The 23,970-nt window shown below is 52.7% G+C and overlaps 3 protein-coding genes across 7 annotated transcripts; 2 read left to right on the top strand and 1 right to left on the bottom strand.

The window, feature by feature from the left end:
- Window positions 1-41: 41 nt before the first annotated feature.
- Window positions 42-10,279, top strand: Ppt2 (palmitoyl-protein thioesterase 2). The gene is made up of 9 exons (XM_048348023.1): window positions 42-183; window positions 1,066-1,259; window positions 1,491-1,644; window positions 2,363-2,458; window positions 2,548-2,655; window positions 4,037-4,120; window positions 4,253-4,337; window positions 9,180-9,234; window positions 9,426-10,279. Exons 1-9 carry the CDS (start codon window positions 174-176, stop codon window positions 9,567-9,569), a joined length of 930 nt encoding a protein of 309 aa, XP_048203980.1. The 5' UTR covers window positions 42-173; the 3' UTR covers window positions 9,570-10,279.
- Window positions 10,280-10,407: 128 nt separating this feature from the next.
- Egfl8 (EGF like domain multiple 8) lies at window positions 10,408-13,796 on the top strand. 2 transcript variants are annotated; one of them, XM_048348025.1, is made up of 9 exons: window positions 10,408-11,248; window positions 11,742-11,939; window positions 12,179-12,301; window positions 12,407-12,516; window positions 12,606-12,701; window positions 12,799-12,969; window positions 13,053-13,129; window positions 13,209-13,362; window positions 13,623-13,796. In XM_048348025.1, the coding sequence occupies exons 2-9, from the start codon at window positions 11,839-11,841 to the stop codon at window positions 13,664-13,666; spliced, it is 876 nt and encodes a 291-aa protein (XP_048203982.1). In that variant the 5' UTR covers window positions 10,408-11,248; window positions 11,742-11,838; the 3' UTR covers window positions 13,667-13,796. The 2 variants fall into 2 exon arrangements, with proteins under 2 accessions (XP_048203982.1, XP_048203983.1); XM_048348026.1 differs by lacking the exon at window positions 10,408-11,248 and having other exon boundaries at window positions 11,719-11,939; window positions 13,209-13,356.
- A 122-nt stretch (window positions 13,797-13,918) lies between these two features.
- On the bottom strand, window positions 13,919-23,433 carry Agpat1 (1-acylglycerol-3-phosphate O-acyltransferase 1). 4 transcript variants are annotated; one of them, XM_048348028.1, is made up of 7 exons: window positions 23,286-23,433; window positions 17,115-17,323; window positions 16,754-16,887; window positions 16,275-16,450; window positions 16,040-16,135; window positions 15,613-15,685; window positions 13,919-15,137 (listed from the first exon to the last, which is right to left on the bottom strand). In XM_048348028.1, exons 2-7 carry the CDS (start codon window positions 17,312-17,314, stop codon window positions 14,953-14,955), a joined length of 864 nt encoding a protein of 287 aa, XP_048203985.1. In that variant the 5' UTR covers window positions 17,315-17,323; window positions 23,286-23,433; the 3' UTR covers window positions 13,919-14,952. The 4 variants fall into 4 exon arrangements, with proteins under 4 accessions (XP_048203985.1, XP_048203984.1, XP_048203987.1 ...); XM_048348027.1 differs by lacking the exon at window positions 23,286-23,433 and adding an exon at window positions 22,985-23,180; XM_048348030.1 differs by lacking the exon at window positions 23,286-23,433 and adding an exon at window positions 21,579-21,895.
- Between the last annotated feature and the right edge of the window lie 537 nt (window positions 23,434-23,970).

Raw genomic sequence — 23,970 nt, 5'->3', positions numbered from 1 at the left:
AGGTTGAAAGGTTGACCTTAAATCTCTGGGCAGAGAGAAGCCCCAGGGGTCCCGCCCCTTAAGGGTGGGTCTTATGTAGGAAGTTGTAGTGGCTGGGCCGGGCCGCACTTCACTGGAGAGGTCTGGAGGGCTCTCGGCGTCTCTGCAGAGGAGGGCACGACACGCACTTCAGAATGGAGAGTTGTAAGGCTCTGACCTGGGGCGGCTGGCTGGGCGGGCGGAGGCCGAGGGGTGCGCTCCAGCGGCCGGCAGCCCCGCACGCCAGCCACCCCGTTCGTCACTCACCTGGTGTGGGGCACAAAGACTACCTCAACTCAGTCCAACCCTCAGCGCCCCACGGGGGCCCAGAACATCCTGTTCTGCTGCGGAGCCGGGCGCCTGGAGTGGAAGTGGGCTGAATCCAGGCGGGGGAAGTAGGATCCCGGGGTCCGGGGCCTGCCGAGGCTTGCTTTAGATTCTAGGGTACTGCTTCTCCCCACCTCCCTAAGTGGATCGCTCCGCTTTTTATTTCCTCCCCAGCTCCTAGAGCGCAATGGAATATTCCATTACCCGTCCCCACCCTGTGTGCGGCGCGGCCGGCGTTGCCGGGGACGCTCGCACGGTTGCTAGGGAAAGCCCCGGACGTGACGGCTTCGCGCGACCCCGAGCTGCCCTCCCCGTCCCGCCGTCACTCCCCTGCGCGCCCTCCGCGCGCCCCGCGCTCCCCACCCCCTCCCGTGGGTTCCAGACCCGGGACAAGTAAACAGCCGGCGCGGCGAGGCCTGCAGAGCCGGGCCGCCCGGGTGGCAGGCTGCCCCTCGCGGAACCCCGCGTTGCTCGTGGCTGGGGTTGATGCACCAGGAAGCCCCCCGGGCCTGGGGACCGCGTCTCCCCCGCGTCGAGCTGGAGGCGGGGCTCCGGGCGCGCGCTGCGGCGGCTACGTGGTTTGGGGGTGTGTTGGTGGGGCGAGGACCCGAGTGAAGTTCACAGGCTGTGTTGTGACCAGATCCTGGGGTGGAAAGGGGAGGCTTTCCTGCCCGGTGTCAGTCGTGGCCCCTCTCACAGGCCCTGCTTTCCTCGTCTCAGGCGAGAGGATGCCGGGGCTCCCGGGGCAGAGGCCCCCCTCGGCCTGGGTTCTGCTCCTGTTGCCGTGTCTCCTGCCGCTGCTGCTGCCCGCAGCCCCTGCGCCCCACCGCGCGTCCTACAAGCCGGTCATCGTGGTCCACGGGCTCTTCGACGGCTCGTACACCTTCCGCCACCTGCTGGAATTCATCAACGAGGTCCGTCTGGGGACCCGCGGGGGTTATTAGCGGTGTCTACCCGGCCAGGGAGGAAGAGTGGGCCTCTCAGACCTACCTCTGGGAGCGGCTGCTGGCATGGGGAGAGATGAGGATTTGGATAACTGGTTCTAGCAGGCATAAAGAGGCATGTTGACTCTGGCCACGGGGCGGTGGGGTGGTGGTGGGGCTCCATAGTCCATCCCCAGTGGTTGCATTGCCCCCTTCCCACAGACACACCCCGGGACAGTGGTGACAGTGATTGATCTCTTCGATGGCAGACAGAGCTTGCGGCCCCTGTGGGAACAGGTGCAAGGGTTCCGAGAGGCGGTCGACCCCATCATGGCAAAGGCCCCTCAAGGGGTGAATCTCATCTGCTACTCCCAGGGTAGGCAATGCTCCCACCTAACTCCTAAGCCCTACTTGAGGCTTGATTCTTTTCTCTTCCTTCGGTCGTGGGACTTGATATCTGGGCCAGGACGCTGTCCCTGAGCCCTTCAGCTCAAGGCTAGCACTCTACCACTTGAGCCACAGAACCACTTCTGATTTTCTGGTGGTTCATTGAAGATAAGAGTCTCATGGACTTTCCTGCCCAGGCTGGCTTTGAACCTCAATCTTCAGATCTCAGCCTCCCCAATAGCTAGGATTACAGGTTTGAGCCACCATTGCCTGGCCAGGCTTGATTTTTTATCTCAGGGACACCTCTGATGTCCTTTGTTTTGAAACTATTGTTTTAGCCAGAGCTTTGGTATCTGAGCCCTAGTTTTCTGACTCCCTCAGCACCAGAGTCTTTTCATTGTGCCCTAGATGGGAGGAAAACTCCCTGTATGCTGTGTCTTCTTTTCCTATTACCTATAGTTCTTGGATTTAAGGACAAATGCGGCAGTTAAAAGTATCCTAGACTTAGTCAGGAGACCTAGCACTGGCACTCACATGATGTGACTTTTTTGGCACAGGGTGTGTCTGACTTCTCTGAGCCTGTCTTCTTTTATGTTCAGTGTGGTGGTGGTGGTGATGGTGATGGTGGTGGTGTGAGAGGAGAGGGCAGAGGTCACTGACCTGGTTGTCTTTTAAGTCCCTGCCCAATGCTGGTGTTCTTTCTACAGGGGGCCTCGTGTGCCGGGCACTGCTCTCTGTTATGGATGAGCACAATGTGGACACTTTCATCTCCCTCTCATCTCCACAGATGGGACAATATGGAGGTGAGTGGGTGCTGTGGGCTCTATGGCAGACCCTGAGTTTTGGGGGCATATAGGCTTGTGGCCACTTGGCACTGCTGTTCTCTTGCCAGACACAGACTATTTGAAGTGGCTTTTCCCCACATCCATGCGGTCCAACCTCTACCGGATCTGCTATAGTCCCTGGGGCCAGGAATTCTCCATCTGCAACTACTGGCATGGTGAGTGGTGGATGCGGAACAGGGCCTCCATGGAGAAGGCATAAAGCATCCAGTCTGCTGTTCCTGCCTCTACCATAATAACCAGTAACAATGACAATAGTAGTGATAGCTTACATTTATTGAGCACTTACTGAGTGGGTTTTATGTGTACTATCATATTGACTTAGTGTAGTATGATGCAGGGATCAGCCAAATATTTCTGTAAAAGAGATGTATGTAAATATTATTGGTTTGGTAGGCTGTATAGTCTACTAACTTCTTGATTTTGCTGTTTACAGTATGAAAGCCCAATTGTCCATATGTAAATGAATGTGTGTATTATTGGAGCTTTATTTTAGTTTAATTTAATTAATTAATTTATTTATTTTTGGCCAGTCCTGGGCCGTGAACTCAGGGTCTGAGCACTGTCCCTGGCTTCTTTTTTGCTCAAGGCTAGCACTCTGCCACTTGAGCCACAGCACCACTTCTGGCCATTTTCTGTATATGTGGTGCTGAGGAATCGAACCCAGGGCCTCATGTATACGAGGCAAGCACTCTTGCCACTAGGCCATATTCCCAGCCCCTTTTAATTTTTTCTTAGTCATGGGGCTTGAACTCTGGGCCTGGGTGCTATCTCTGATCTCTTCAGCTCAAACCTAGTGCTCTACTACTTTGAGCCACAGTACCACTTCTGGTTTTCTGATGGTTAATTGGAGATAAGAGTCCCACGGACTTTCCTGCCTGGGCTGGCTTGGAACCATGATCCTCAGATCTCAGCTTCCTGAGTAACTAGGATTGCAGGCATGAGCCACCTGTGTCCAGTTTAATCCTTAAGATCATAGGTGCTGGAGTCATACTATTTGGGTTTGAAACTTGACTCTGCTAGTGTGGCTTTGAAGAAGGTATTAGCCTTTTTTTGTGGCACCCAGTTTTCCTTCTCTGTAAAATAATATTGTGTATATCTCAAGTAATTGTGGTGATTAAACAAATTGATATAATAAAAATTTTTAAGCCAGTCCTGGGTCTTGAACTCAGGACCTGGGTACTGTCCCCCCACTTGAGCCACAGTTCCACTTCTGTCTTTTTTTGGTGGTTAATTGGTGATAAGAGTCTCATGGACTTTCCTGCCCAGGTTGGCTTGGAACCATGATCCTCAGATCTCAGTCTTCTGAGTAGCTTAGGCCTGAGACACTGGTGCCTGGTATAACATGCTTTTAATAGTACCTGGCTCATAAGTAGGTGCTAGATAAATGGTGCTTTCTATAATGTTTGCGTTTACTATTGATTGTATTATATTGTGTCTACCTTGATTTTTACTGTAGTCTAGTCTGGTGATTGGGCTTCCAGTCTCCAGTCTTTCCTTCCCTCTCTACTTCTCTTTTTGATTGCTATTTGTATCCAGACCCCCACCACGATGATTTGTACCTCAATGCCAGCAGCTTCCTGGCCCTGATCAATGGGGAGAGAGACCATCCCAATGCCACTGGTAAGGTGACCATGCTTCTATCTTTTCTGCTTCTCTGACCCCTCCTCCCCATCCCACCCCCATCCCCATGTCTTTGATTCCACCTGGCATGATCCCTGTGGCTGACTCAGTCTCCCTTTTTCCCACCTGTAGCATGGCGGAAGAACTTTCTTCGTCTGGGCCGTTTGGTGCTGATTGGAGGCCCTGATGATGGTGTTATTACTCCCTGGCAGTCCAGGTAACAGGATTATGGAGGCTGCAGGTTAGGACTTCCCAGCCTCCTACCAGTCTTTTTTTTTTTTTTTTTTTTTTGCCAGTCCTGGTGCTTGAACTGAGGGCCTGGCACTGTCCCTAGCTTCTTTTTGCTCAAGTCTAGCACTCTACCACTTGAGCCACAGTGCCAATTCTGGCCTTTTCTGTTCATGTGGTATTGAAGAGTCGAACCCAGGGCTTCTTGCATGCTAGGCAAAGCACTCTACAGCTAAGCCACTTTCCCAGCCCTCCTACCACTCTTTATCTCCTGCTTTAAACTGTCTTGCACCTCTCATTGCTCAGTTAGTGCCCCCCACCTGTTACTCATCCTGATATAGGAGTACAAAATTCTATTTTTCCAGTGACTATGACCTGCTGTCTCTACTTCCTTCCTCTCCATTTCTGTCAGCCTCACTTTGTAGATACTGTTTTTTTTTCAGTGTTGAGGATCACATCAAGGGCTTTACACATGCTAGGCAAGTACTCACCATGGGGCTATACATCCTTGGCTCTTGGGAGGAAAAAAAAAACTTTAAATTTTGAATCTGATGCAGAAGGACCACTTGATCCCACAAATGTGAGATCAATCTGGGCAACAGATTGGTTTGAGAGCCCCCTCTCAACCAAAACAAAACCATTTTAAATATTAAAATAATTCTGGATTCACAGGTTGCAAAGGTGGGGCTGGGGATATGGCCTAGTGGCAAGCGTGCTTGCCTCCTATACATGAGGCCCTGGGTTCAATTCCCCAGCACCACATATACAGAAAACGGCCAGAAGTGGCGCTGTGGCTCAAGGGGCAGAGTGCTAGCCTTGAGCAAAAAGAAGCCAGGGACAGTGCTCAGGCCCTGAGTCCAAGGCCCAGGACTGGCCAAAAAACAAAACAAACAAACAGGTTGCAAAGGTGATTTAGAGAGGGAGCAAGCCTGGGTATGCTTCACCCAGTTTCCTCAGTGATTGCATCTTACGTAACTAGAACATGGTACCAAACCCAGGAAATTGATGGTGGTACAATATGTCTTTGGGGTTCTGTCATTTCTTACCATTTTATTGACATAGACTATTGTGATAGCCTCCAGCCTGTCCTCTCCATTTTATTATTTATTATTTAGTGCCAGCTTTTGGGCTTGATTTCAGGGCATTACACACTCATTTGGCTTTTTCTGTTCAAGACTGGGGCTCTACTACTTGAGCTACTCTTTCATTTCTGGCTTTTTGTTGGTTGATTGGTAGTAAGAGTCTATCTTGAGAGTTCACACCTGTAATCCTAGCTACTCAGGAGGCTGAGATCTGAGAATTGTGGTTCAAATTAGCCCAGGCAGGGAAACCTGTTAGACTTACCTCCAATTAGTGAGCAAAAAGCCAGAAGTGGAGCTGTGGCTCAAGCAGTAGAGCACTAATCTTGAGTGAAAAAGTTTAGGGCCAGTGCCCAGGCTCTGAGTTCAAGCCCTAGTATCAGCATGTGCGCGTGCGTGCATATTCTCTCTCTCTCTCTCTCTCTCTCTCTCTCTCTCTCTCTCTCTCTCTCCCTCTCTCTCACTCCCCCTCCCTCTCTCTCCCTCTTCCTCTCTCTCCCTCTCCCCCTCCCTCCCTCCTTCCCTCTCCCTCCTACTCCCTCCCTTGCTCTCTCTCTCTCTTTTTCTCTCATATTTGAATTCATAGCTCTGTGACACTATGTGCTTACCTTGGTTGTGTCATTGTATATGATCTGAAATTTCATCTGAACTGCCTTCCTCTACAAATAACTATTGAACACCATGTTCCCAGGTGCTGTTCTAAGCCCTGGGGATCCAGCAGCAAATAAAAGAAGTCCCTGGTGATCTGTAACTTACATTCTCCTAGGGGAGAAGATAATAAATTATAAATACATGTCAGGTGTCCATAAAAGATGGCAGAAAAGGAATCAGAAGATGACTGGGACTTACTTGTTTTTTCTTTTGATCAGTCCTGGGGCTTGAACTCAGGTCCTGGGCACTGTCCCTGAGCTTTTGCTCAAGGCTAGCACTCTTATCCCTTGAACCACTGGGTCACTTCCAGCCTTTTCTGTTTTTTTTTTTTTTTTTTTTTTTTTTTTTTTTTTTTTTTTTGGCCAGTCCTGGGCCTTGGACTCAGGGCCTGATCACTGTTCCTGGCTTCTTCCCGCTCAAGGCTAGCACTCTGCCACTTGAGCCACAGCGCCGCTTCTGGCCATTTTCTGTATATGTGGTGCTGGGGAATCGAACCTAGGGCCTCGTGTATCCGAGGCAGGCACTCTTGCCACTAGGCTATATCCCCAGCCCCTAGCCTTTTCTGTTTATGTGGTACTGAGGAATTAAACCCAGGGCTACATGCTTGTTAGGCAAGCCACGTTCCCAGCTGGGGCTTATTTTAGACAGTAGTTAGAGAAATCCTCCTTGGAAGAGCCCAAGCAAGAAAGACTGAAGGGAGTGAAAAAAGGAATTGTGTTAAAGTCTGGTGAAAGGAGACCCAACGAGCCCCTTCAGAGACCTGGGGTAGGGGCGAGGAGTTGAGAAGCCAGGTGGGGTGAGAGTGGAAGGAGCTGGGGAGAGGGTGGGAGAAGAGGTAGCAGGGACGAGTTCCATGGAACTTTGGCAGGCCAAGGTTAGGCCCTTGAAATTTTCTTTTTTTGTGTGTGATTAAAGTACAGTTGAGGGGCTGGGGATATAGCCTAGCGGCAAGAGTGCCTGCCTCGGATACACGAGGCCCTAGGTTCGATTCCCCAGCACCACATATACAGAAAACGGCCAGAAGCGGCGCTGTGGCTCAAGTGGCAGAGTGCTAGCCTTGAGCGGGAAGAAGCCAGGGACAGTGCTCAGGCCCTGAGTCCAAGGCCCAGGACTGGCAAAAAAAAAAAAAAAAAAAAAAAAAGTACAGTTGAGCCACGCACTGAGGGCCCATGCCTGTAATCTTAGCTACTCAGGAGGCTGAGATCTGAGGATCACCATTTGAAGCCAGCCCAGGCAATAAAGCCTGTGAGACTCTTACCTCCAATTAACTACCAAAAAAGCCAGAAATGGAGCTGTAGTTCAAAATGGTAGAACACTAACCTTGAGCACAATAGTTCAGGCACAGGACCTAGGACACACACACACACACACACACACACACACACACACACACACACTTAGTTGGATGTGGTGGCACATACCTCTATTCCCAGCACCGAGGACACTGAGGCAGGATAATTTCAAGTTTGAGACCAGGCTGGCTCACCCTATCTCAAAAGGAGGAGAGGAACCCCAGGCACTGGTGGCTCATGCCTGTAATCCTATAGCTACTCAAGAAGCTGAGATCTGGTTACTGGAGTTCAAAGTCACTTGGACAGGAAAGTCTATAAGACGTATGTCCAGTAAACCACCAAAATGGTGGAAGTGGAGTTGGGGCTCAAGTGGTAGAGCACCAGCCTTGAGTGTAAAAACACTCAGGTCCTGAAGTCAAGTATCAGCACAAAAAAGGGAGTTATATGTATGTATGTGTATATTTACAACACACACTAACAATGTCCTGGGATATGTAGCTCATTCCATGGCGCGCTTACCTCACATGTATGAGGCCCCAGATTCATCCCCAGCACTGAGGAAAAATGTGTGTGCGCATATGTGTCTATAGCTATCTAGCTCTAGTCACAGATACATAGATACATAAATATAAGCAGGTAGATAACAAAAATCACACTTCACCAGTTTTTTGGGTTTTTTTTTTTGCCAGTCCTGGGGCTTGAACTCAAGGTCTGGAGACTGTCCCTGGACTGCTTTTGCTGAAGGCTAGCACTCTACCTCTTGAGCCACAGTGCTACTTTTGGCTTTTTCTGTTTAAGTGGTGAGCTTCATACATACTAGGCAAGCACTCTACCACTAAGCCACATTCCCAGCCCATACTTCATTAGTTCTAAGTGTACAGCTTTGTACACTACATTAAGTAGATCCACATTGAACAGCCATATTCGGAACTTGTTTCCCTAAGCCGAAGTTATAGATCACCTAAACAAGAAGGCCTCATCTCCCACTTCTCCTGACAGCCAGTTCCTTTAATCTTTTGTTCCGAATGAAATAAGGTTTCAGGGTGTGTGTGTGTATGTGTGTGCCCACAGGCGTGTATACATGTTAGCATGGGGACTTGCACTCAGTGCCTTGTACTCACAGCTTATGGCTGGCACTCTTACCACTTGAGCGATGTAATCCTAGCTACTCAGGAGGTTGAGATGTGAGGATTGAGGTTCAAAGCCAGCCTGGGCAAGAAAGTCTTTGAGACTTTTATCTACAATAAACTATTCCGAAAAAGCCAGAAGTGGTGCTGTAGCTGAAGTGGTAGAGTTAGCCTTGAGCCCAAGAAGCTTAGAGTCAGTGCCCAGAGTTTAAGTCTCAGGCCTGCCAAAAAAAAAAAAAAAAAAAAAAGAGTCTCAGGTTTGTTTGCCCAGATTGGCTCCGAGAACCTTAGATCTCAGCCCTCTGATTAGCTGGGATTAAAAGCATGAGCCACGGGTGCCCACCTGGAAGGAGGCCTTTTTTTGTTGCACAGTGAGGACATGTTCACATACACACTTGGGGAGCATAGGGCCTCTGTGAATACCACTTTCCTAGACCTTCTGGAGTGTTCCATCCCAGGCCTCGCTGTGTCTCATCTCTTTGCCTTTGTTCTAGACTTCCCTAGCCCAAGATCACAGTAGTGAGACTGGCCTCAATCTCACAGTCTTCCTGCCTCAGCCTCCTGAGTGCTGGGATTACAGGTGTTACATCTTGATTTTCCTTGGCCCTTTTTATTCTTTAATTATAGTTTTATTATCTTGATCTCCACCTCTACTGATAACGGCCTCTCCAATCTCTTGTAGTTTCTTTGGTTTCTATGATGCCAATGAGACAGTTTTGGAGATGGAGGAGCAACCGGTAAGCCCCTTGCCGTGACTGTCCCTCTCTTTGTCCACACCCCACCTCACTTTGGAGCTTTCCCTGCCGCTGACATCTCAGCTGAAGGGTTCATCCTGAGGGGAGGGGCCGGAAGGACAGCAGTCACTCACTTTGTGTCTCTTTGTGTTTTTCTCCTATGCGTCTGTGCCCCTCCATCGCCCACCTGGAAGGTGTATCTGCGAGATTCTTTTGGGTTGAAGACTCTCTTGGCTCGAGGGGCCATTGTGAGATGTCCGATGGCTGGGATCTCCCACACACTCTGGCACTCCAACCGCACCCTTTATGATACTTGCATCAAACCCTGGCTCTCCTGAGAATGTTCTCAGGTAGCCAGGAAGCCCCCAGCCCAGAGACTAAAGTGGTGGCCTTGGAAAGCAGATGTCAGCCTCTGCCATGCCTGTGACCACCTCCTTGCTCCCACACTGCCCCCTACCAACCAGGGCTCTCAAAATCCCCATCCTCTGCTCCCTAGTGAATGACAGGTCCTGGTCCCCCTACCTCATGTCCTCTTGTTTGGGGGGGCATGGTCTCCCTTTCTCCTAGGGCTGAGGAGGGAAGTGAGAGCCAAATTTTTAAACAACTTGTGGTTGTTCCTCTTCTTCCTGCTGCTGCTGCCGCTGCTGCTGCCGCTGCTGCTCCTCCTCCTTCTCTGGCTGTACAGGAGAACCAGCCCCTGCCTACCACAGGGGGCTCCCTCCAGGCCACTCAGGACATTTTTAGCTTCTGTCTCCCACGTCCCTTTTTCCTCTGAACTCCTCTGTTTTCAGCCTTCCTCATCCTCTAAGGACACCCATGAGTGGGGTTCTGAGGTTCCCCTATGGGGATAGTTCCGTTCTTGAAGTGTCAGTGTTGGGGAATATCTGTGGCCTGCAAGGCCCATCTCAGGTTTGGGGATCCCCCAGTCCCTATGATCAGTGTTGGGGTATGCTGTGGGAGCCTAGTTTCTTTGAGGCCCCAGCCCCTCTTTTAACTACCCTTGAATGGGTGTTCCCTATATTTATGGAAATAAAGTTCAATTTCCTCAGTGTGGCTTGGCTTCTTTCCAGGTAAATGGAACCTGGGGTCCTCAAGGAGGGTGGGAATGGAAAGCCTGGGGCTTGGGTGCCCGGATGCCTGATATGGGGTGGGGACCCCCTTGGTGTTTCCGTTCTCTCAATGCCCATTCTGTATGGGTTCCTGATTCTCGGCGGGTTCTTTCCTGCTGAAGACAATTCTCTTCCTGTCCCAGCCTAGGATTCAGAGGCTGAACCCAGAGCTCCAGTGGTGTGGGCCCCAGCCTCATGGGTGGAATGTGCCGGCCACCCCCGGGCTAGACAAGGAGGCTGAGGGTCAGGGTGGGCATTTGCTGTGCCCCTTTACGACCTTCGTAGGCTAGAGCTGGGTGAGGGGTTGTACAATGAGGCTCCTTTTCCTTGAAAGAAGGAATTTTGGCCAGGACAATAGGGCTCTGTCTGCTTTGGCATAGGGAGGGTGGTGGCTGACTCAACTCTGTGCCCCCTAAGCCCTAACAAATGCCATCAAGGGATGGGCCAGTCTTTCCCCTGGTGCCTTGAGTTGCCCTCCTGCCCTTCTGTGACTTTAACTCTTCTTTCCTCAACTGATCTTACCTCTTCTCCCATGACCTAATCCTGCTTGGTCTCTCTCCAGTGTGTGTTGGTTTGAGTTGAGAGGGCATAGAGTGTTGGCTAACTGGTGCTATTAGAACCAGGAGCTCCTATGGATTTAGGGGATCTATAATTTGGGGGCCTCTGAGGAACGGAAGATTCTTCTAGGCAGCAGTTTGCTGGAGTGGGGATGAGGGCGAGGGCAGTGTGACTTGACCTCACCCAGCTGACGGGGCTGGCGCTGAGGAGACTCGTGGGAGGGGGCAGGAACGGGAGGCCTCTGCCTGGCCCAGCCCCTCCTCCTCTTCAGCCCTGGGGGCCCACCCACCAGTGTGAGCTGCCACTTTTGAGGTTGGACTGCCTGAAGTCTCCCTGGAAAGAGAAGCCAGGTGGGAATGGGGGAAATGAGGAGGCGGTGGGGAGAGATCAGTAGAGGAGTGGGGTCACGCAGAATTGGGGGTATTGTCTGAGTGAATGGGTGGGTCAGGATTTATGTGGTAGTGTGTACATGTGAGGTCAGGAGAAACGTGTTTTGAGGCGTGGATGTCTCAGGTCTTGGGCATAAGGTGTGGGGGTGTCAGGTCTTGAAGGTGTGAAAGTTCTAAGTGGGTATGTTAGGGAGGTTCATGGGGGAATGGGGTAATCTTGTCTGCATCCCTCCAGGTGGAGCAGAGCCCTGGGGGCTACAGGCTAGAGGGGTGGTGGAGGGAGCACGGATGGTGATGGTGAGTCTGGATAATGCTGAATGGATCCTTAAATGCTAGCACGGGGTCATTGGAATGCACACCAGGTGTAGACAGTCCTGATGGCTAGTGTGTCAAAGTGTCCTCACCAGCGGCTAGTGTGTCGAAGTGTCCTCACCCCTTTTGTGGACACTAGCAGGTTGTTTCAAGAGGGACTGGAGCCCTGAACCAGAGAGGAGAGGGACACCCACTACCTTCTCACGTGCAGCCCGCAGAGTCTGGAGTCAAGGAGAGTCATGGGGTCCAGGGCTGAGCTGTGTATTCTCTTAGGCGGACTTTCCTTCCTCCTGCTACTGATGCCAGGCCAGGGGGCCAAGGGTGGCTCCCTCAAAGAGAGGTGATGAGTGGGGGAGGGGGCTCGGGTGAGGCAAGTCTGCTAGGAGGCTTCTGCTGCTGGTGGGGGGGGGGGGGTGGAGGGGATGGGGCTTTCCTGGAGGCCAAATAAAGCTGGAAGTTTAGAATGAGGGTGAGGCTGTCCCCTCGGAGAGCCAGGCCTCTGGCTGCTTGTGGGACTCCTGGCTCCCTAGGGCCTGATGCTCTCTCCATCTCCAATCTCCTTCTTGGGCATGGATGCAGACAAGGGGTCTGCTCTAAGCAGACTCTCGTGGTACCGCTCCACTACAATGAGTCCTACAGCCAACCGGTGTACAAGCCCTACCTGACCCTCTGCGCTGGACGGCGCATCTGCAGTACCTACAGGTGAGAGATGGGGACGTGGCTTCTCTATAGAGTCTCTCAAAAGGACTCCCAAGAATTTCAACCGGAACCCACACGCGGGGTCCTCAGCCTGGCTCTCTGTTCTAGGACCACATACCGTGTGGCATGGCGGGAGGTGCGGCGGGAAGTGCAGCAGACCCACGCCGTGTGCTGCCAGGGCTGGAAGAAGCCACACCCAGGGGCGCTCACCTGCGAGGGTGAGGCTGGATCCTCCATGCCCTGCAGGAGGCCTGCCCAGGTTGGGGGTGCTGGGGAGTTGGGCCTGAGTCCTGTTCTTCTCTAACAGCCATTTGCCTGAAGCCTTGCCTCAATGGAGGTAGCTGCGTTGGGCCTGATCAGTGCGAGTGTGCCCCTGGCTGGGGGGGGAAGCACTGTCACGTGGGTGAGTTGGCCCCCCCCCCACACCAGCGGGCGGTGCTGGGTCTCCCCACCCCTCGGCACCTGCCCTGACCCCTCAGCCTCCCCGTTCCTGTAACTAGACGTGGATGAATGTAGGATCGGTATCGCCCTCTGTTCCCATCACTGCCTCAACACGGCGGGCAGCTTCACCTGCAGCTGCCCCGGGGGCTGGGTGCTGGGCCCTGACAAGCGCACCTGCACAGAGGGGCCCCCAGAGCCCCCGACGAGTGCCAGCATCCTCAGTGTGGCCAGTGAGTATGGGGTGCTCACAGGGAGGGCCTAGGGCCAGCAGCGCAGCCAGGGCAGAGGCCATGCTATTCGTCTTTGTCTCTAGTTCGAGAAGCTGAGCATGAGAGCGCCCTGAGGAGGGAGGTGCTGGAGCTTCGAGGGCGCCTGGAGCAGCTGGAGCAGGTGAGCAGAGGTGCCTGGGGCCGGGCCCTCAGGGTGGGCAGGCCTGGGGCAACATCCTGAAATACCTCTTCCTTTGTAGTGGGCTGCTCAGGCCGGGGCCTGGGTCCGAGCCGTGCTGCCCATGCCGCCGGAGGAGCTGCATCCGGAACAGGTGGCAGAGCTGTGGGGCTGGGGTGACAGGATCGAGTCTCTCAGTGATCAGGTGCTGCTGCTGGAGGAGAGGCTGGGTGCGTGCGAGTCTTGCTTCCCTCCACTTGAACCTCATCTTTCCCGAAGACCCCCTTAGCTCAGCGTTCCCTCATTCTGGAACACCCTCCTCAGCGCTCACGCGCTCACCACCCAATATCACCATTTCAATCCCTCTCCCCTCTGGAACACCGTCCCTATCCCAACAGTCACACTGATTGGGGGGAGTGGCGGTGTTGGTGCCTCCCCCAGCTGAGGATCCCCGCACTGACCACGGCCACCCTGCCTTTCTCCTCATCAACCACAGGCTCCTGTGAAGACAACAGCCTGGGCCCTGGCCTCAATCACTGATGAAGACCCTCCTCCGTGTCCCTGCCTTTTAATTTATACACAAACTGCACCCACTAATCCTGTGCGATTGGCCACCTGGGAGCCGCGGATAAGGCTATCAGCCCTGGGGAAGTGAGCCAGAGCTTTGGAGATCTGTGGGAAGGTGGGCTGGCTTGGCCTGTCTGTTTTCTCACTAGAGTAGGTTGCCTAGGCAAGGGCTGCTTTTCCAACTCCTTAACAAATACAGCAAGAAAGCACCCAGGTCTCTCTCTCTCTCTCTCTTTCTCTCTCTTTATTCTTAGTTGCTTGTTGTTATCAAGATAATAAAAGCCAACCACACAAAACTGGATCCCACCCTCTCCTGCTCCCAGACACCTCCTGGGCTGGTGGGGGGAGGGGAACAGGTCTGGAGGGAGAGGCAGGGAGCAGTCAACACCACTGGGAGGAAATGACAACTGGCTCAGAGAGGGGGCGGCCTCAAAAGAAAGAGAAATAAATTAACATTCCCCTCTCCCCTTCAGCCAGGGTCCAGGTCTTCCCCCAGTTCCCCAGGGACCGGTGAGTGCAGCACCTGATGTCTGCCTCTCCCCAGTGTCTGGTTAGGTTGGTATAGGGGGGGCTGATACCTGGGTCAGGACCACTGAAGAACTGTATCCCAGGGACAGGGAAAAACAAAAACACAGAAACCAAACCGGCATCTAAGAGTGTCCTCGACCCTGCGCATTTGGCCAAGGGCCGAGATGAGACCTCTGCGTTAAAAGAGTGTGCCCCCACTAAGGGGGGTCTCGGAGAGGTGGATGAAGGTGCCAAGGGGGTTCCCAGGATGGAGGAGTGTTCAGGTTTCGGCTTCCAGCCACAGGGCGAGGAGTCCTCACCAACAGATGAGTCCACTGGGTCCATGGGCTCGGGAGTGAATTGTTCCATAGAATGGATGAGTCCACTGGTCAACGTGGGATGGAGAGGGAGAGACGACCACAAAGAAAGAATCCACCAGGAATGGGATGCAATGTCCCCCACCCCTGAGAATGAGCCACTCGAGATGAGGGGAGGCAGATGTGCCACAGATAAGATGGCAGGAGGAGGGGATCAGCGTGGAGACTGCACCCAGGCAGGACGGTCCACGGGTGAAGCCAGGAAGGGACAAGGAGTGACACGAAATCCACATTTGCTTCAGAAGTTGGAGATGCCAAAGAGAAGACTTAAGTGGGGAGTAAGAGGGGGGGAAGAGGGCTGGGCCTGGACCCCAAGGAGGGCCACTGGGTGGGTGGTAGGTGCGGGAAGGAAGACGGGACAGGTGGGAAGAGAGCTCAGAGCCGGGCCTCGCCCATTCCCCCAGGCTTCTTCAGACAGTCACCACCACCCTGGCCATCGGTGGAGATTTCCCGGAAAATGGTGAGCATGGAGTGCCGGACTCTGTCAGCCAGAGCTGGGACGTCATCTGGTGTCAGCCCTTCTGTGGGCACTGGGGGCAGCACCCGTACCTGACATCGTCCTGGGGTGATGAGGAGCACCATCATGGGCTGTCCTTCCAGGCCTCTGCCAATGGGCAGGGCCTAGCTCTGAAGGGATCTCACTACTCCTTCCTCAATCTTTCAGGTCTCTTCCCTCAGTCTGGACAATCTACCCCTTTAATTTGCCAGCTGCCACTTAGGCTCTCTTGTACAGAGCCTTCCCCGAACCCCAGGCTAGACATCTCCCTGTCATTCCCCTAGCCAGCCCTTATTTTCTAGGCTCATATTTACTCGGTGTTACTCATTATAGCTTTGCACATACAGGCCTTACCTTTCCTGTTAAATCCTGATAGTATACAGGGGTACTGACACTGCCTGGTGTAGGGTCAGACGACATGATCATATGGCTGGCTTGGCCTGGCACCGAACGATGCCCCTTCCTCCCAGGGATGACCCCCAGCCTCTCTGATGGTTGTTCTGATCATACCCTCCTCCAGACCTGCTTAGAGCTCTCACCCGAGGTGAAACGTCGTTCCTTCTTGCAGTAGAAGTCTTGATAGGAGGACATGACTATGGGGACAATGGGAACCTGGGAAAGGGGTAAAGCAGATCAATCCCCAAGTCCCTTTTTATGGTTGGTCGTGGGGCTTGAACTCGGGGCCCGAGTGCTGTCTCTGAGCCTCTTTGTGCTCAAGGCTAGTGTTCTACCACTCAAACCACAGTGCCATTTCCAGTTTTTGAGTGGTTAATTAGAGATAAGAGTCTCATGGGGACTTTTCTGCCTGGGCTGGCTTCAAATCGCATTCCTCAGATCTCAGCCACCTGAGTAGCTACAATTACAGGCTGGAGTCACCTGGCTCCCAAGTCCCTTCTGAGACCAAGCCTCTGCCCAGACAGGAAGGAAGGGTAAGAGCTGGACAGCAGAAGGAGAAGCAGTAATCACCTGGGCCTGGACCGCAAGATGGAAGGCGCCACGTTTGAAGGGCAGCATGGAGCCGTTGTGGTTTCTTGTTCCCTCAGGAAACACCCAGACTCTGACCTGGAAGAGAAACACACACGATATGGAGGGGTCAGAGTGGTAGCAATGCCGTACCGAGGCCCCTGGGGCCTGGGCATCAGCGAGTTACAGCTCTTGTCCCTAGCCCCATGCCCGATGATGACTTCCCAGGATGACTCACGTCCTGGGTGAGCAGGGTCTGGGCGACCTCAGACATGACACTGATGGCATCCCCCGTGCGTTTCCGGTCGATGAAGATGACTCCGGCCAGCCAGCAGGCCAGCCCGGCAGAGCCAGCCCACAGGAGCTCACGTTTGGCAATGGGCACACAGCGACCTGGCAGTACCTCCATCATCCCTTGGGCAAGGGTGGGGATGGGGAAGCAGTCAGGGTGCAAGCAGGGTGCCAGCAGGCAGTACACCCACCCAGGTCATCACCCTACGCTAGTGGGGAGTGGAGCAAGAGTGGGGAGACTGGGTTGAAGGAGTCAGAATGAAGGTGAGGGGGATCTTGCTCACAAGGGCAGATCCAACCCGGGGAAAGAAGGTGTGAGGAGGAAGTGAGGGGCAAAGCATCCTAGAGGAGGGGGAGTAGGTTCGGGGGCAGGAGCTAGGAGGGAGGGCGTGGCTGGGGGAGGTGTGCTCTGTGGTGGGGTCTCACCAAGCAGGTCGAGGGAGCTCTGGTGATTGGAGACCACGACGTAGGGCTGCGAGGGAGGGAAGTGGTGAGCCCCTCGCACCTCCACTCGGATCCCATACAGGTATTTGACGTGGAGCAGCATTAGACGCAAGATCCTGTGGGGTCACGGCAAGGGGGCCCAGTGGGATCCACTGATGTCCTCCTGCATGCCTTGCTTCCCCCTACCCTACTGACGTGCTGGCCACTTGTGCAGTCACTGCCCCCTTCCGTGTCCCTGGGCTCTCTCCTTCTCGTTTAGACCCACGGGGTCACTTGGGCGCAAAGCTACCTCTCACTCCTCACCCTCAGGTTCCCTTAGGACCCGCCACCCCTCGCCCCTCACTTCATGTTCTCAACGTTGCGTCCTCGCACGGCACACACAGGGATGGCGAGCACAGCCAAGAAGAGGATCCAGCCGTTGTAGAAGGCCATCTTGAAGAAGTACTTGGCACTCGGGCTGTAGAACCACAGGGTGGGCAGCAGGAAAAGCAGCAGTAGAAGCAGCAGTAGCAACACCGTCCACGCCCCGGGCCACAGCTCCATTCTGGCCACCTGCAGGGGAGAGGGATGAACAACCTGGTTTCTGAAGTGGACAGGAGCCAGGTAAGCACGGTACACAGAGCAAGGCTGGGAGGTACTGAGGAGAAGGGCTGAAGAAACAGGATGGGACTTAGGCTCTGGCTGAAACCTTCTCAGGAGCCGGGTGCCAGCGGCTCATGCCTATAATCCTCACGACTCAGAAGGCTGAGCTCCGAGGACTGAGGATTGAGTGATTGATGCCACAATCACTGGCAGCAAAATCCGTGAGAGTCCAGTTAACTACTGAAAGAGCTGGAAGCAGAGCTGTGGCTCAAGCGGTAGAGTGCTAGTCTGGAGCAGAAAAGCTTAGTAACAGTGCCCAGGCCCATAGTTCAAGCCCCAGGCCAGCCAAACAAAACAAAACAAACTAATTGCACTTTTTATTCATGCCTATTAGAAAATTACAAATGACAGGGCTGACTTGTGCCTTAGAGCTGGAGGTGTACATAGTTCAGTAGTAGTGTCAGTCTAGCAAGTGTGAGTTCAAAACTGGTACCTCCAAAGAATTAAATTTTAAAAATTACACATGTAGCTCACATTGTATTTCTGCTGGAAAATGCTGGTCTAAATACTATGTTGGACCCTTACTATGACCCACACAATAACCCAGAAAGCACATTACTGCTTAATATTTTATAGGAAATAAGTCCAGAGAGATGCAAGAACTTACCTCTGGTCGCACAGGCCCTAAGCAGCAGTTTCTAGATTAAATTCAAGAAGCTGGTGCTCCTGAGCACTGTGAGGCTGTCACCTGTGTGTACGCACACATATGCAATACAAGGCAATGACAGTGACAAAGCCACCTACAGACAAACACTGAAGGATGAGTGGTAAGAGTAAAGAATCACATCACCCATGCAGACAGACACTCTCAGTCACAAAGAGTGACAGGTCACACACTTGTTCTCAAGCTTATCATCAAGCCAGCAATAAAGGAGTGTAAATGTACACCTAGAAAAACCTCTCTCCACAAAAGGCTGCCTCCTCTACCCTCCCATTCAAATGGCAATGTGGGCAGGCAGGTGATGAGAAAAGGAAATCAGGGAGTGGGAGGAAAGGGACATCAAACTACCTGGCCTCAAGCAGATGAGGGACAGGTATGCAGAATCTGCCTTCCTGATTGACCGGAGTATTTTGTAAATGTGTGGAAATGGAACCAAAGGTCATAGTTGACAAAAAGAGCATTAGGCAAATATGCATTATTTCTATCTAGGTCAGAAGCACCCCTTGTGCTGTATTCAAAGGAAAGAGGCAATGAAAGAAACAGCTGAAAAAGGTAACACCCCCCTCCCTGGGCCCTGAGTTCAAGCCCCAGGACTCAAGACTGGGGGTGGGGGTGGAGGTCCGAAGGAGTCCAGTCTCACAAATTTAACTGCCCTGACTGGGTTTGCATCATGATCCTCAGATCTCCCAATGTTACAAGCACGAGCCACAGGCAGCTGGCGAGACTTAGGCTTTTAAGCTGTTCTAGTCCATTGCCCCAGATAAGTTCACACCAGCATCATTTCTCCCCTGGACTACATGCTACAGGCTGCTAAAACTTTCCCACTATTCATCTTCCACATGGCAGAGATGCTTTCTGTAACAGAAATCCAAACACATCCTTATTTTGACAACATTTCGACAATGTCATTGCTGTTTACAACTTCAACCACACCCTGACAAAAGCCTTTTTCAGCTCCAAACTGATTTACTTCACTTCCTCGGGTGCAACACCTTTTATGCTTCTGTACCTAGAAGAGATGCCCTTTCTACCTTACCTAAATATTTCTGACCTGTGCTTTTAACAATTTTTTTGATCAGTAGTTCTCAAGATGTAGAAATGCCAATTATTGGACCTCAACCAGATATAGTGAATCAGAAATTCCGGGCAATGGGCCAGGCAATCTGTAATTTAGCAAGCCCTCCAGGTGAGTCTGATATGCACTGATAAACTACTGATTCTGACAGCATAGGGTGTAACTACTCACTGTTATTTTCTTTCCAGGTTATAGGCAACAGGAAGACAAGATTCTGTCTTATCTCCAATGCCAGGACAGAAAGGAGAGTAAGTGCTCAATAAATATTTGGTAATTAATGATAAGGCTATATACACTCATAATTACTTTTTTTTTTTTTTGCCAGTCCTGGGGCTTGAACTCAGGGCCTGGGCACTGTCCCTGAGCTTCTTTTGCTCAAGGTTAGCACTATAGCACCGCTTCTGGCTTTTTCTGTTTGTGTGGTGCTGAGGAATGGAACCCAGGGCTTCATGCATGCTAAGCAAGCACTCTACCGCCAAGCCACATTCCCAGCCCCACACTCATAATTATTGACACACTTTTTCTTGTTCCGTCAATACTAAGGATAAAATGCTTGGGCAAACTCTCTGGCCATGATGCAACAGCTTCAGCTGTCCGGTGAGTTATGATTATGAGTCTGGTAATTACCCTCTTAAGAAATGTTAGCTAGAAAAAGTCACTAACGAGTTTCTGTGTAAAGCCTAGGCGTTAATGTATTCTGAATATCCATAGAGAACACATGGCCACAGTGAAGGTTGAGTGGAGATGTCATCTCACAAATAAGAGACAGACCAAAATCATCATGCCAGCCACTGGTACCAAACATGTACCAACAATGCAAAGAATGGGGCCTTATGACCCACAAATATGGATGATGGGAGTTCACAGTGGGTCTATGACTCTTCCTTTTTTTTGGTCAGTTGTGGGGCTTTAACTCTGGACCTGTGCCTTCCCTGAACTCTTCAGCTCACGGCTAGTGCTCTACCACTTTGAGCCACAGCATCACTTCCAAGGTCTACAACTCTTGGACATGAATTAAGCCACCAGACATAGTGAATGAAGTGAGAACGTGTATGGAAAGGCCAAAAGAGTCATTAAGGAAAGGTATATAATGATCTTTTGGGAGCCAGGTGTTGCTCACCCTGTAATCTTAGTTACTCTGGAAGCCAGCTGAGGGAGAGAGTTAGTGAGACCTCCCATTTCAACCAACAAGCTAGGTATGGTGAGGCACTCTTGTAATTCAAGTAATGCAGGAGGCATGGGTTAGAGCATCCTGGTGTGGTCTGGCTGGAAAATGAGACCCTAACAACAAAAAACTAAAAACAAAAAGGGCCAGGGGTGTGGCTCAAGTGGTAGAGGATCTGTCTTGAAAGCACTAAACCTTGAGTTTAAGCCTCAGTACCATTAGAAAAAACGTGGAGACCAAGTTACCTTCTCAACTACTTGATATCAAGTAATACTCTGCAAACATGTTGAAGGCTTTAGAAACACATTTGAACGCATAGTTAATGAGCATAGAGCTCCCCCAAATATACCGACAATGAGTTTAGGAAATACGTGGTAGGTGTAACAAGAAATATACACACTATGTATGTGGCACACTGGTATATCCATCCTTGAAAGAGGCATGCACAACTATGTTAACCTGCTAAGCCCCTCACAACACGAGTATGTGTACTGCAGCTAAGCCACAGGGTCCCACACATGAAGACTCCTGTATCAGACAGAACCATGGACATCATATGAGGCCAAACAAAAATGAAGTATATCAGCTTTCCATGCACAAACATGAAACATGTAGGTACCACGAAGCCACACAATAGGTGCAATATTTAAAAACAACAACACCCTTTACACACATGCAGTACTCACACATGTCAAAACTGGATGTGCACGATATGAGAATAGGCAATTCTGACAGATAATCTCTATAGCCTATGGATAGCATAAGGACACCCGAGCTGCCCACGAGCCACGAGGCCAGTCAAAGGTACACAGTCCATGGATTAATATCCCCAGCCCCTAAAGGTATTTGTGTGGATAATGGTCCAGGCACAGTGTGGGAGGCCTCTGGGAAATGAGGTTCCCTGCCTCCAAGGAAACAGGAGGTGCCTGAGGGTCATTTCTAAAAAGCAATTCAGCTGGCCACCTCACCTCACCAACCGGGAGGAAAAGTCGTGTGGGGCCAGAGGTCAGAAAGAGAAATTGGGCGAAGTGTACTGAATTCCCATCTCCGGGATTCCCGGTCCACACCCCCTCCCCACCCCACCCCAGTCCCAAATTCAGGTTCCACCTCTCCACCCACCCGAGTGTCTCCCATTCCTCCCCTCAGGCCCCTCTCCTTTCCCCGGCCCCCTCCTCCCCAGCCGGCCTCCCGGCCCCAGCCCCGCCCCGCCCCAGCCCCCCTCGGCGCCCTCCTCCCGCCCTCCTACCCCCTCTCCCGCCCACACCTCGGTGGGGTGGGGGGCCTGGGGGGCTGGCCCCCTCCAGCCAGGCTGCGGCAGCGGTGGCGGCGGCTGCTTGTGTCTCTGTCTCTGTCGGTGCCAAGGGGGGCGGGCAGGCTTGGGGGGGTATCCTAGCCCCGGCCGATGGAGTGCGAGTGGGAGTGGGAGGCTGGACCCATAGCGGTAGGAATGGTGGTGGGGGGTCGGCCCCCCAGCACCCTCCCTCCCTCCCTCCCTGCGGGCTCCCCGAGGGCTGGGGCTGCTGCTGCCGCTATCTCCCCCACCCTCCCGACGCCTGCCGGTTTCCGGGGCCGGCCAGGAAGTGGGGGGTGGTGATCGACTGCCCCGATTGCCAATCGCTTCGGAGAGACCCGGTCCTCTCCCCCGCGCCTCGACCGGCGCCCTCCCGCTAGCTCCGCCCCGGCAGAGCCGCGCCGGGCCGCGCCGGCCGCATCCTTCTCGGCCCTCCCTGCAGAAAGGCTGGGGATCCCTCCCGGTCGTCCAGTCCTTCTTCTGCGTTCTCCACTCGCTCTCCTACTGCCACGTTTACTTGGCTTCTCTCGGGTCTTTTTTTAATCCCTTTCTCTAACACTCCGGTATCAACGCTTAGTCCCTTTAACAACTCCAGCTCTTTCCCAAGACCCCTTTTCCTGTCCCCCCCCCCCCCCCCCGTTCCATGATGGCTATTTATCAAGCACCTACTTGCAAACATTGAGCTCAGTTCTTTTCTTTTTAGGGCTCCATCTTCTCCCACCTCGCACTCTAGCCTGCTGGTGTATTCTCTTTGCCCTTTGCCCTCTCTGTGGTCAGCGGTCTAGCTCCTTGCTCCTTCCTCCACCCACCCTCTGGCCTTTAGAGAGAATGGGTACTCTCTGTCCCTCTCCTGGCCCATTTCCCTTCCCTGTTGGTCGCTGCACTTCTTGCCCAGTTTCTTCCTACCGCTCTCCTTAAAGCACCCAAGCTGAGACAAGCCCTCCACCTCAAGTAGAGTTTGAATGCATCTTTTCTTTGATGGAAATAGGGTATTAAGGCATTGTTTTTTTTTGGGGGGGGGGAGAGAAAAAGAAAGATGCTGATTCCTGGGATGAGCATCCCTCCTTAAGTGTTTTAGGTGTGTTTCTAGCACGCCAGTTCTTGCGCTCCTCTTCCTCACACTCAGGATTATGCCATTCCTTCTCCCTCCTTGCTTTCCACCCCTTCCTTTCAGTACGTTCTTCAAACCTCATTTAAATCCTAGCCTCTCCTTTCCTCCCCTACGCAATTCCCAGCCTCTCCTCTTTATTGATTCTGGGATCACCTCGGACCTTTTATCACAGTGTTCCTGGACCGCCCCCAGACACACCTTTGCATTGCATGAGTTTACATGCCCTGGTGAAGAGGATGTAAAGAACACTGGTAGTGAGAACTGTTACCTAGTTCTGGTCCAGGGGCCACAGTGAGGACCACTGACTGTAGGATAGGCCCAAGCTCCTAAGGGTCCAGTCAGGAAGAAGCCCCCAGTTCTGCTGGGCAAATTACAAGAAGGAAGGGGCGGGCCTAACCCCATTCTGCCGCGGGTCACCTAGAAAGGGGTGGGCCTTGTCCCTTCTGCATCCACTCAAAAAGGCCTTCTCAGCGCTTAATGTTTGAGACGGAGCCGAGGTCGGTTCGGTTCTGCTCGGTGTCACGTTAGGAGGGGGTGGGCCTGCAGCTCGGTTCTGCTCTGTAAATCACCTAAAGAGGGGCGGGCTGAGTCGTCCAGCTGAGGGAGTTGGGTTAATACCAGCGCCGAAGGTCGATGTTCGTAGCATCCAAACGTCGGGCTAATCCCAGTTCTGCTTCCTTCTTCATTAAGAGGGAGGGGCGGACCCAAGTTCTGCCCTCTACGTCACCCAAGGAGGCCGGAGCCATCTTGAACCCTGCGACCCTAGTTTTCTTCCCCTCCCCCCACCCCCACCCCCTTTTCCGAGCTCTGCGCCGTCTCTTTGGGTTTTGGCCAATCAGGGGCGAGGGGAACAGCCCAATCAGCCGAGAGGGGCCACAGCCCAAGGACCCGGATGAGGCCGAGCCAAAGCCTTTGAATCGCGAGCCCTGCCAATTGCAGGGCCGTCACCATGGCGACGAGATAGGTGAAGGGGTGGGACTAGCCACTCTTTGGTTGGTCTTGGAGCCAATCACCTGCTTTGGAGCTTACGCTCCAAAGTCCAATAGGAATCCGGACATTCTTTGAAGGAGGAAGTGAAGGAGAGAAAGAGGCTCATAGTGGGCGAGGCCTATGTAGACCTGAGCCAATTAACGTCGGGGCCTTGGTGGTGACTGGCAGCTGCTCAGGCGAATAAAAGCTTTCCTGGCCCAATGACAGCATCGGGTGTTACCAATCTCTTGACAGTGCCTAAGTACGGTGGGCTGCCATCAGCCA

Source organism: Perognathus longimembris, chromosome 6 (assembly GCF_023159225.1).
Source record: "Perognathus longimembris pacificus isolate PPM17 chromosome 6, ASM2315922v1, whole genome shotgun sequence".
Taxonomy (NCBI): Eukaryota; Metazoa; Chordata; class Mammalia; order Rodentia; family Heteromyidae; genus Perognathus; species Perognathus longimembris.
Note: the sequence above shows the minus strand (reverse complement) of the source record. Positions and strands in the feature narration are given on the sequence as shown.